General features: G+C 41.1%; 1 protein-coding gene across 12 annotated transcripts in view; it reads left to right on the top strand.

Moving 5' to 3' along the window:
• The window catches only part of LOC144212460 (RNA-binding protein Musashi homolog 2), a 159,716-nt gene that overhangs the window by 38,811 nt on the left and 108,324 nt on the right, over window positions 1–12,581 (top strand). For all 12 annotated transcript variants that reach the window (XM_077740339.1, XM_077740338.1, XM_077740349.1 and 9 more), the window contains one exon: window positions 6,082–6,174. In XM_077740339.1, the coding sequence (XP_077596465.1) occupies window positions 6,082–6,174 (93 nt within the window). The remainder of the gene's footprint in view (window positions 1–6,081; window positions 6,175–12,581) is intronic.

Here is a 12,581-nt window from a genome sequence, read left to right on the forward strand (position 1 = left end):
AACATTAATTAAAACCAACTAGAACTTTGCTTCTAAAAAGGTAGGATGGCTCTTCTTTTGAGTAAAAAAACGACGCTATTAAAACTCTATCAGGGCACTTTTTTACTGCTCAGAATGGAGCCGTCGAGTTTGCGTTTTAGAGTCGGAACTGTTGCAGTAAACGAAAGATTTTTTTGTCCTATTTTTTTTATCAAAATCCTTGGTGGGCTTTCCATTATTCACCGGGCAATCTGGCCTTAAAGGTTACCTGTTAAAGGAATAAGTGCGTAAAAAGCCCAGCATCCATCCAAGCTAGCGGAAGGCGCCATGAAATCCTGTTTTGTCAGGATGCTGAATGATTGATGACCTTGGCCGCCATGCATAATGATGCACACTTAACCGTTTATTTTTGGAACACAATGATGCACGTAATTAACTTGCTAGTACCATAAATTCTGCTTCCATCATCCTGACACTTGCCTGAAGTTTGTTTTACTTGTAAATGATTAACAAGGTTTAGACCTGCTCGTCGTATATGGGATGTTTAGTTTGACTTTTGTGTTTTGCTTGGCATTCAACGTACGGAAATAAAGAAGGGAATTGAATAATCTAGGAGTAGATGATGAATTCAGACAACCAGATTGATGAAATTAGAGTTATTATTAGAAATGTGTTCACTTTAAGCAAGCTAGTGTTGAGCTTGAGGGCCGAATTTCCACATTTGGGAATGTGTACGCTTACCCTGTCATGATTGAAATGTCCTTTTTAAGGAGCGACCTTGCGTTTAGCCAGAGGTGCAACGGCATAACCGTGACGGACGGCCTCATATTTAGAGCGCCACCCTTTTCCTAGTAGACATAAAGAAGAAAAGCCTTTGTTTTTTTTTGTATATGTGACCTTCCCCTTCTCTTTAGTATATCTCTAGCCTGTTTATCTCCCTCATTTTGTCACTCAGATGACCACAATTGGAATGATTGAAGACCCACCGACATTAGTCGTATTGTTCTTTAGTGTTTGAGTGTGTTTTTGTGTGTGTTTTGTCGGGGTTTATGTGTAAGGTGCATTGTTGGAGTGCCTGTCAAAAAGCCATTAATGTAATTGGAAGTTAAAATCCCATTTGTTTTCCCCTCCAGTGCTTATTGTCAGTACAAAAGTCTCAGACTTGTGTGTTGAAAATCAACTTTTGTTATCAATATCAGGCGTCATGGAAGAGAGCTTCGTCTTATTGAAAATGCTGCCACTCAAATGCTCTTGCTCAGCCAGGAGAGGCTTGCCAAATGTTGTTTTTTTTTGTGTTAAGCACCACCGCTGCAGTGAGATTTCTTTTTTTTTAGTATTCCTGGCTCACATGTTGACGACAATACACGTCTGATTCATTTGGAAAGGTAGGGTTGATGATGTAGTGGTTAAGATCGGGACTATAAGGTCATCATTTAGTACTTCATTGATGTAAAAAATGGATAAAGAAACTGATTGTTTTTGATTGGTGTGTTGAAAAAGTATCAGATGGTAATCTAGAGAGTCTTTTTGGACAATAGCTGGCATTAAAAAAGTTGGGATTTAAATGGACAGTTCTTTCCATTTGAAATAATTTTGACAACAATTCATTGAGGCTATGACTATACTTTTTTGGTCTAATTTTGACATGGTTCGGCTTTGGACTTTCTGATGTGACCTTGTGAACTTAGAGGAGGAACTACCTCGAGAACTAATGCACAGAGTTGAAAATGTTTGGCTTGATATCATATAGTTGCTTTCATAAAATGAAGATGTAGTTTGCATGTGAATGCCTCAACATACAATGCCTTCAATGTATTGCTCCTTTACATTTCTTCGCGTTCTAAAATAAAAATATATGATTTTTATGAGTCAAATGGCAAAATAGAGCATGCAATCCATACAATGGTCTGCCAGACTTGCCACTGCATTTAAAATGCATGCAAATAAACTTGCAGTCGTGCACTTGTCCAAGTTTTGTCCTGAAAAATCCTACATTTCTGATTTTTCATCTCATTTAAAAGAAAAGCCTTTGTCCTCCAATATTTCCCTCCAACATCTGTTAATTGGATTTCCCATAATCCTCACAACAAAGCACCATCAAAATATGCTCCTCTTTTGTTGTGGTAATGTGATTCAACATGCAAATAAATGATGAATCTAATGCCTTTGAATTCAATGAAATACTTGTAGCTCCAAATCAACGTACGTTCATGCTGCTAAACATTCATTTTCCCATTTCCATCGTGTCAGGCCAGAGTCACAATAAGGTTTATTTCACTCTCCATTATGTTAAATGAATCTCAGTATCATGAAGTCGTTGGTGGTGGTGGTGAGCCTCATCACCCTTCTTGGGAATTTCCCATATTCACTCTTGTTCATAATATATATTTGAAATGTCATTAAATGGTCATAGCATGCCTACTCTGATCTGGCCAGAAGCTAGCATCTAATTACCATAATATTCCCGTTCGGGTAGAGCTCTTAAGAGCACTCCTGGCACGGTCCGGTTCACATTTGCCGTAACGTTTGCATAATGCCCGGCGCCAGGGTCCGGGCCCCGTACATCTCCGGGGCCACATCATCGACTTTGAGCTACTTCTATCCATCTTCATAACAGCGGCAGGGAAAATAGGAAAATTATAGTTAATCACGACTAACTAGCCCCACATTCAAACTGACTGGGCGGTACGTAAACGCCCTCGTTGGTCTGGTAGTGGCGTTGGGTCGGCAGGTGGCCGTTACCTGCGAGAACGAGCCCGTGACTTTCCCTGAGTGGCTTCTGGTGTAGGTTAATTTAGCAGTGGTGGCCCTACGGCGGTGGCAATCACATCTCTGATCAGACCGGCGCTTTAAAGATGTCTTTGCTCGTCCAAGCCAGGGTTGTCATTAGCTTCTGCCCCGTGCTCCACAGCGTCACCCTTCCCCCAATCATGTTCTCTGGTTTACACACTCTCTCTCTCTTTCTCTTCCCTCCTTTCTGTCGTCATTGTGTCTTACTCTCCCGGCTCTGGTATTCTTCCCTTGTGCCATCGGCTACTGTAATCCTGTCGGGGTTGCTTGGGCCTGTCACTCCATATTTGCACTAAGCATCTTTCCTTCCCTCATCTCCTTTGCTCTAATTGTATTGTAATAAGCAATTACAGATCTATTTTTGCACGCCCGAGCTGCGATTGGGACACTTGAAAAGCAGGCCGGGCCGTGGCCCGAACCTTGGTGCTTAACTCAAGACCGGTTGAGGTTTTTCTTCTTCGTCTCGCCCAATTCTTACCTTCTGTTTGTCCTCCAAAACAGACACGATTGCACCAGTGTTTGTCATTTACGGTCTGTCTTTTCTCTTGGTGGGCCTTTTCCGCTGATGCAAATGAGCAATGGCAGTGTTTACCTGGCCGTGTTTTACCCGCACGGCGTCTCCTCCGCCTTTGATCACGGCGTACGGCTTCGACAGACGCTCTCCGGTCCTTTCTGTTCGCTCACCAGCCAGGCGACAGACGGGATCTGAACGCCAGTAATTATATCTCGGCGCTGGAACCGTAACAATGGCGCCACGGCTTTGTCCCATTAGTTTCCCATATGAGAAACGACATGGAAATCCCCCTAGCCCGTCTGGGCTTTTGTGTTTACCGCCGTGTGTGACCCGGCACGTGCGAGAGAGGCGATGGAGGGTCGTAATACAAGTCACCTTGTAATCATGGCGGGATGACCGACCTCAAACAACGGCGGTCCGTCAGGGCAGAGCTTGGGTTGAAAGATCTAATAACGGATTAGCGTCAGGGACTGGCGACTCGGTAAGGACGGCAAAGGAGATCTCAGGTACGCTAATGTACGACGACTTGACAAAATCATGTTATCTACAATGTTCTTGGTCACACAAGTGAAACGTTTTAAATTGGCGTCGAGCCACCCCGCCCGGCGGCGCCTCGGAGACGGCACGTTTGACTAATTGCAACGAACAAGTCACTTTTGGAGAAGACGTTAATACATGCAGCTTTTCTAAAGCAAATTAAATTGTCGTTAGAGTAATAGTGCTGGCTGGGTCTGGAGTCGCTGTTTAACTCAGTGCACGTCCTTTCGACATGTTGTGTTTTGCAAAGATGGAATAATCCTACTCTTGAACTTGCTCAATTTTAGGCATTTTCAGAAAAGATAACATTTATTGACTGCGGATTTGTGGCGCATTTTGATCTTTTCAAGCCCGCACAGTCGTTTTTCTTCGAGTGTCAACAAAAGACGACACTAGTGCAAGTCGCAATACTCTTTCAGGAGAAAATAGTTTGGTTTTTGGAACTCTTTTTATAACAAACGCTAACATCGGAACAGTTCTTTCCCATTGGAAAGCATTTTTTTTAAATGCTTTGAATGGCAAAATGCTCTTTTTACACAACGTCACGTTTCTAGATTTTCCACAACAGTCGTTAATCGGAAGGAATACGATTAAAAAGAAAATCTCTAATTAAGCACTGTCAGTCTGAAGCTCTTCTATCTTCTCCATTAATGGTGTCAGCTTACACTTTTTCCGGGAAAAATGCTGAATGTCTTTATCACCATCTGCCCGTCAAGCATGTGGCCCTGAATAGAGTTTAAAAGATAACATACTGCCGGCGCTTGAGTGTAAAATTCTTCAAGATTTGCTGAAATATGCCGCCGGATTTTTCTCTCTCCGTCCGTCTGTGTAGCATTTCGTCTTCGATTTGATTTTATTTCACAAAAATCATCTTCTTCTTTGGCAAGTTAATAACATTCACAGCTTCCCTTTGCGCTTTGTGTTCCACGTTGGAAACATTAATAGCTTTTTGTTGCTGGATCATGAAGGCTTTTTGAATTTTGTTTGCTGCTACCAGACGAGGTAGCAAATTTCTACAAATAGTAATAAACTAGCATGTTGCAATATCAGCTGCCGGCTTATCCGTTTCATCCTTCTCCGGCACCCTCGGTACGTTTACCTCACTGTTATTAAACAGCGCAGTCAAACAAGCAGCTCAATATTCCGAGGATGTAAAATATTGTGCATTATTCACTGGGAACGTAAATAGGGCAAAAGACAAATACAGCAGTTGGTACAGTTTTTATTCAAGCTTTATGTTTAGAGACTGTTTTTTTTAATTGGGGGAGAAAAAATAGATAAAAAAAGCACTGTAAGATGACCATTCAAATAGATTGTACATTGGTTAAAAGGCAAACTAGTACAGTTTACATCAAAAATCTTAAGTATTTTTCAGACTATAAATCTCTTATGAGTGGACATTTGATATTGTAAATTTATGTCAAGCTGTATCATAAGCTATTTGTTTATTCGGGTACATGTGTAACATATTATAGATACCATTGTAGCTAATGTTTACTACTATGTGATATCAGTCAGCATATAAGATTTTCTGAAATGATTTATCAATTAAATGTGACATTTCGTCTGAAAAAATACGGTACTAAAGTAGCATTTTCACCAAAAGTTAACAGGCCCGAAATGCCAAATGAATACCCGCAAAATAGCCACCAACAGGAAGTGAAATAGGACGATGATCCGGGGCGACATGAGCGTTGGGGCGTGTATTTATCCATTTCTTTATTTTACCTTGATTTGCGGCGATAAAAGTGAGTGACGATGATAAATAGCCGCGCAGCCGGCTTATCAGCAGCTGTCTGGCCCGGGGTTGCCGGCGCTGGCATCCAAGTACTGATAACCTCCCAGGTTTTGTGGGATGATGTTGGCAAGGAGAGAAGGGGAGGAGGATGGATGCTGCGGAATAAGACCACCCACCTTTTATACTTGCGTCCCGTAACAACTCGCGACTAGCCAGTTTATTGCCGATATATTACAAATTGCTATCGCTTTGTGATGACTATCCCGTCCAAATACTTGAGTGTAACAACACAAAAAAAGAAAATACACATCCCAGCTTCCAACTTTTTGGGGGTGGGGTCAGATGTACTTTGTTATCGTGTCAAAACGTTGTGACCTTGCATACTATGAGTACACAATTTTAAATAGTATTGTGAACTTCAGTAATGAAGTTTGCCAAAGTCCTATTTTGACTATGTTCTGCCCAATGTTGTTTTTTTATATACTTTTAATAACCATTGTCTTCTTTTCTGTGTTTTGTTTAGATGGTCACAAGAACGAAGAAAATATTTGTGGGTGGCCTTTCAGCCAATACAGTATTGGAAGATGTCAAACAGTATTTTGAACAGTTCGGAAAGGTAAGACCATTCTTATTTTTGAACTATTGTACTGTGATGTTGACATTTAGTTGGGTTTTTTTTGGGTTCTACTTGTAAATACCAGCCGTTTAGCCTTTGAATATTGGATTGGATTGGATAACTTTATTCATCCTGTATTCGGGAAATTTTTGTAGCAAGAGGGTGAGAATACAGACAGAGTAAAATACATTTTAGACATAAATAGATGGGTAATAAGTAAGTTAATAAATAAATACAATAAATATGCATGTTGCTGTAGTATATGTATATACATATACATATGAATATGTTAGAAAAAATGAAACGCTAACTATAATGGCAGATTAGGAGTGTTAATAATTGAACTACTATAGACTGGCTCAATAGCAGCTCGTAGATGAATTCCTAGTGATGGTTTGCGTGCTAAATTCTTTTGGTTCTGAATAGAATCAAATACCTTTTATTGCCAGGATACTAGTAGAATAAGTTATTTGTTTGAGCTCAGTTTGTGTGAGGGTAGTCTGAAAAGATAGTTTTGTGGTACGGCGGCGCCGTGGATCCGTTGGCTCTCGGAGCAAGCAAGCTGAGTGAGGCATATTTTGGCGCCCTTTATTACAAGGACATGCATGGCAACCCCCCCCCCCCCCACTCGCCCCCGCACCCCCGCACATGCACACAACAGGCTTTGATACAGTGGCAGCATTTCACAGATAATTTCCTCACCCGGAGTGGAGATCCATTTCCCCTCATGTCATATTCCGCGTCAGTCAAGGTCACCTTCAGATGATACGCTCTCTGTAACATTAGCGCTTGACCTTGACTTGAAACGCTTTCCACCAGGATGGATTTTTCTTTTTTTCATGGACGCATAATACGCTCGTGTCCTCAAGGAGACAAAAGAGCTGTTATGAAATAATGGAAACTGTTATTTTTGGTTCCAAGCGTGCTTTCCCCTTCCTTCAGAGGCGGTTGTTGTTTCGTTTGGTTTGGTTTATGCGGCAGGGAATGCAACTTGCAACCTTTTTTCGATGCTGGAAGGAGTTTTGATTGAATATTGGAGATGAACTTTGAAAGTAAAGTGTAGCGAGTAAGATTATGACCATAATGTATTGAAAAAGTGCTTAAATTGTCCAGATGGATCTAGATTCTTTGGCGTAGGGATCTTTATTTATCAGTCGTATGGTGGCTGAAATTTTCCTGAAATCAAAATGGAATGCACCTCTATTTTTGTCAATGGCTGTCAATGAGAAAATAGTTCCATTGGTTTATTATGTAGAAGCGTCTGTGCTATTTCTGTGTGGAACTCTTTACTTTTTTTCCACGATTTGGGGCTTTTTTGACGTTTTAGGAAGCCGGACAAGTTGTAAAAGATGCAAATAAATGTAGCAAAGTGCAAAATGTCAGACGTCCTCCGGTTAAGGGCAGGCGTCGTCCCCCTTTGCATGATTTTGGATAGTTTATTTGCAAGATGATGGAAGGCAGCAAGCAAATATGGCGCACGACTTTGCAATCAAAGCATTTTGGAAAGGACTCAAAATGATTTTCGACTTGATTGAATGACATAATTGACTTGATTATGCAGAGTTTTTTGCCCTCCTCGAGGAATTCTCAAACGCTTAGGCGGAAACAAACAAATCAGACTGATTGAGCAAGATCTGCTACATGTTTTTTTTGGTCTGCTTTTATTGGCTACTCATTCGTGCTCACCTCGGTTTCGCGGCTGTACTTTGACTCGCGACTTGCTGGAGTGTTCCAGTGGTGGAGTGGATTTTTATGGTGGTGGTGTGATTAGTTGTGCGTCTTCGGGAATCTCAATGAGCCTTTTAAAAAATCAATACCTAAATATATATGTTTGTTATAGATGCTTTGTGTTTTTTATACATTCTGTAGAACTGAAAACTATTTTATTGACATAGTATTGCATATTTGGTGCACTTGTAGCTAATTTAATACGATGGCTTGACATTTGGTTGTGTTTAGGTCCAAATAAGTTAATTTTGACCGGATTTGTAGTTTATTTGAAGATATTTTGAATCTTGACCATATTTTTAGTTAATGATGAATTTGTATTTGTGTAGGATTATTTTTGTTGTTGTTGGAAATTACATTTATATCAAATATCACCACAAGAGATGAAAAATTACTGCTGTATCATCCAACAATTGTCTTCACTATTTGATTATTTAATTTTTAGTCATATATTTTCTCTCTATCTTTACAAATATACATAATTTGTAGGGAAATGTAATGAAACAGGATGTATATTCCTATTTGAGGCACTTTTGTGAGCTAAAAGCTCCAAAGCAAAAATATAATACCATATTAATACTCCTCCAAATAACGTTATCATAACAAATTGCATTTTTGACACGTCGGTGGTCGTTATTGTCATGGTGTTCACACATCACACTTGTAGCAGGGATCGTTCTCTTCACAGAAAACACGGTTATTCCCTTCGATGTGACGTCCGCCAGTGTGTGTATAAGAGTGTGTGTAAGAGTGTGTGTGTGTGTGTGTGTGTGTGTGTGTGTGTGTGTGTGTGTATGGCAACACAAGCCAATTAGCAGGATGTGGTCTGCAGAGGTGTCGAGGGTTGGGAAGCGGTAGAGGGCAAACAGCTTGTGTGGCCGCAAGTGGGTCACAGGTTCTGTCGGTAACCCCGGCGTCTCCCCTCGGCGGCGCCCACCTCCGTCCCCTCCGTCCCCCCCCTTTCGCGCCATCTGAGGTTGACATCTCCCCTCCACATCAATCTCCCCAGCTGTCACCTTTGGGGAGGAAACACAAGCGTGGCATACTTTGGCCACCCGTGCGGTTTCTTTGTTGCTTTGGTCCCGCTCGGAAGGGAGGCGTGGATGGGCCGCCAGTGATTGCTGCGTGCACGACACTAAAGTGGAAGTGCACTTGTGTTTGACTGATTATAATGTTTCTCTGACGGATCCCATTACCCGGATAATAGTTAACACTGTGGCCTTTTTTTTTTTTTGCTGGAAAGGGAAGTCGGTGTGCAACTTGAGAAACTTCTTGTTTCTGTATGTGGATAGAACTCTTAATCAGGCTCTTAATCTGATATGCCATTGAAGGATAGTCTATTTTAACGTTATTTGCTAATAGGGATGTCTTCATCACATATTTGTACGATTTGGTATGCAGGAAATGTTTAAGTAGGCGAAATAAGTACTGCTATATGCAAATATATTTTGTCCATTCAATGTGGAATAGAGATTTTGCAACATTATAATGATATAAATGTCAACAAATCCTTTTTTTCAGTTGTGCAGCACCAATTTAAGGCCATAAGGCATTGTTTCTACAATATATTTTACATAAACGAATACAGTTAATATTGATTTATTTTAGTAGTGTCAATATTAATGCAGAAATGATACAATATGCTGTATACTTGTAATTTTTTCATTATACTTGGCAATCGTTTTATTGTAATTTTACCTGCCCTAGTTAAAAATACTTAAACATACTTAAAACTGTACTGAAATACATATTTTTATCTACTTTACCCGATGCTGATCCATTGAAAATGATGCAAATGGCCCCGATTTCCCATAAATTCTGGTACGATTTCTAATTGGGGACATTCCTGTTGACTTCTCTTATAGGCTTATTTTCAGGGAGCTAGTCAAGTGGTTTAGAATGTGAACTGTGATTGAAGAGCCTCGGTTCGATCCTCCTATCCCAGCAAAAATCTATCTATATTCTCTATCCCTTCTTATGTGTTAGCGCCACCTATTCAAACTGATTCAAGGCCAAACAATGCCATATAATGGTGGCCAGTTGATCAGCGTATAGTTGTGAAGAGCTCATTGAGTGGGTATTGATCCCATGTCAGCCACGGGAAAAGAAAAAAAAGAAAAAGAAATAAATAAAAAAGTCAGCCATGCGAAGAAGCACAACAGCGCCAATGTCTTGGCCAAATGATGTACAAATAAAGGCGCCGGCTGCAACAATTCGTATTAACAACAATTCCATCGGGGGAATAATTTATGATTGCCGATTCGATTTTGTGACAAGATTAGTTCGTTTACAGCAATTTGATGTTGAACAATCAGTAGCTGACGATCGAAGCCATTGCTTTTTTTTGGGGGCGGCGTCAAATCCAACCGTGCGAAATAAATACTTTGATAATGAATTTTTTCTCATAGAAAGGAATCTAGAATTAAATATAGATTCCCCAAAAAAATATTAATAAGACTTAGACTCATTCCAGAATGAATGTTGCCTACACAAAGGAACATTATGCTAAATTTTTCTAAAAAATCTGGTATTTCTACTGGCTTAAATGGCTTAAATCCCTATGGTGGATCCCCCCTGCCTCAGCCCATTGGCAAGCCTTAACCTAAAAGTTCCACTGAGGCAAGCACTCCATTAGAGTTGGACTTTGGTGTGAAGACACCTTGTAAATTTGGATGTGACGTAGCAGCTGAGCCCTGCCCTGGCACCAAATGAGCTTTCCACACATGGCTCCAGGCACAATTAGATAGGGTGACTAATGCTTTGGTCCTCATTGGTTTATTTTGATCAGCATTGAGTGCATCCCACACTGCTACTCAGCTTTAGCCAACTCGACTTTGACTCTCTCTGGCTTCCATGTGTTTGGCCTCCGACAATCCTTTCTTTATGTCCGCGAATGTCCGGGTTCTCATGCTCCGTTGGTCTACAGCCACTTTTCGGAGGTGTAAGTGAATGGGTGGAGGAAGAGGAGGGGCTTATGCGGTTCACCGACTCCGGGCTTATGAGGGATAAAGGCAGATTCAAAGGTCAGCGGCGAGTCGGACGAGTAGAGCGGCGGCGCCAGGACCCGTGTGATCGAAGTTAAATAAATGTCAGTTTATGCAATGCTGGGACTCGTACACCTGGGTTCATTGCAATTGCTCAATGGCTGTTGTTGTCTAACTTATTTGGACTGAGAGGGATGGCGTGATGGCATTTGGTCTTGATTTTTTCCTGTTTTTGACTTGTGGATGTTTGTTTTTGTCGGATCAGATTTCAGTTTTTAGGGAATTTAGTTGCCACAGAGTCAGAAACAAATTATATTTTTAAATGTTATTCCTTGAGGGAGCTATACTTGGAATTTAAAAGTTCAAATGAATGAAAATGCGCGTTTTTTTTGTCATTTGATTGTCAAGTCAATAATGATGACAAAGCCTATGTCCTATTATTATTAAAGTACAATTTTCTGTGTTACCATGCACACATAATCTGCCCCAATTCTGACAAATAGGCTCTGTAGCTATTAAGTTTTAAGAGCCTGTTTGTAAGAGAGATGACAAACAAGAACAGGAAATAGAGAAAAAAGGCCCAATTTCAACTCTCATTCTCTAAGAGGACAATGAACCAAAATGATAGCGGCATCAGAAACCGATTCGGCAGTTTCCGTGCGTGACATTTGTTCTGGAGCTTCGGTAATCTAATAACACGGCTGACATTTTGCATGGTTTTAGTGTTTGCAAATGGCACCAAAATAACTGCCAAACCATCTGTGAAGACCGCCATTGCCTGGCCATAACTCGTCCCGACGTAACGAGTAGTTTTTTTCGAGGTAAATTCTAGTCGGAAGAAGATGGATTTTATTTTCTCTTAGCTGTCATGTCATTGTTATTGTCAGCCCGCAGGTGTTGACTGAAACCACCTCCTACGCTTTGGAGATGGCTTTACTAGTTTGGCAAAATTGAACAGAGTCCAAATGATTGCTTGGTTGGCTTGAGTTGCAAAAATACTTTGTTTTTCGGCGTCGTTTTCTTCCAAAAGTGCATCTTGATGGACTAGACGAGCTCTTGCCGGTTTTCCATGTGGAGGCAGAAAAACAATGATGGAGAAAATGACACTTTTATTAAAAAAAAAGGCAAAGGAAGCTAATCAAAAGGCCACAGTCCTTCATCCCCACTTCCGTAGCTGTTGCAGGTGCACATTTGCATGCCATTTACATGGCGGCTCACAGTTGACCACTCGTGCCACTCGGCCATTTTGGATGTCCATCACCAGCTGACGTCCCGTGATTGTTTTCCCCGGCGCGGCAACTGACCTAATCAGTCTGGGGGGGATATTGTCTGGTTCCAGTGATTATAAGCAGCGATCAGAGCGGCCATGATGGAGCTTGCGCCTCTCATCCCCGTTTATGCCAAAGGCTTCAATCTCATCGCAGTCACTTGTAGTTAGTGACTAAGACTTACGGGGGAGAAGGGCACAGCAATATAAATGAATTGGCTATGAAGGTGGCTTTGCCTAGTGCTGCTGCAGGGGGAGGGACCACTGAAACAAACGCTGGGCTGCTTAGACAAAGCGTTTTATACCCACGTTGACCTTTATTTGCCCATTGGCCCAGCAACGGATTTTTAAATGGCCGTTGAAGAATTGAACGGAGGAATCCATAGCAGTGTGTTTTGATTTCATTTGTCTTGTCAGATGCTGGATTT

Source organism: Stigmatopora nigra, chromosome 19, assembly GCF_051989575.1.
Source record: "Stigmatopora nigra isolate UIUO_SnigA chromosome 19, RoL_Snig_1.1, whole genome shotgun sequence".
Taxonomy (NCBI): domain Eukaryota; kingdom Metazoa; phylum Chordata; class Actinopteri; order Syngnathiformes; family Syngnathidae; genus Stigmatopora; species Stigmatopora nigra.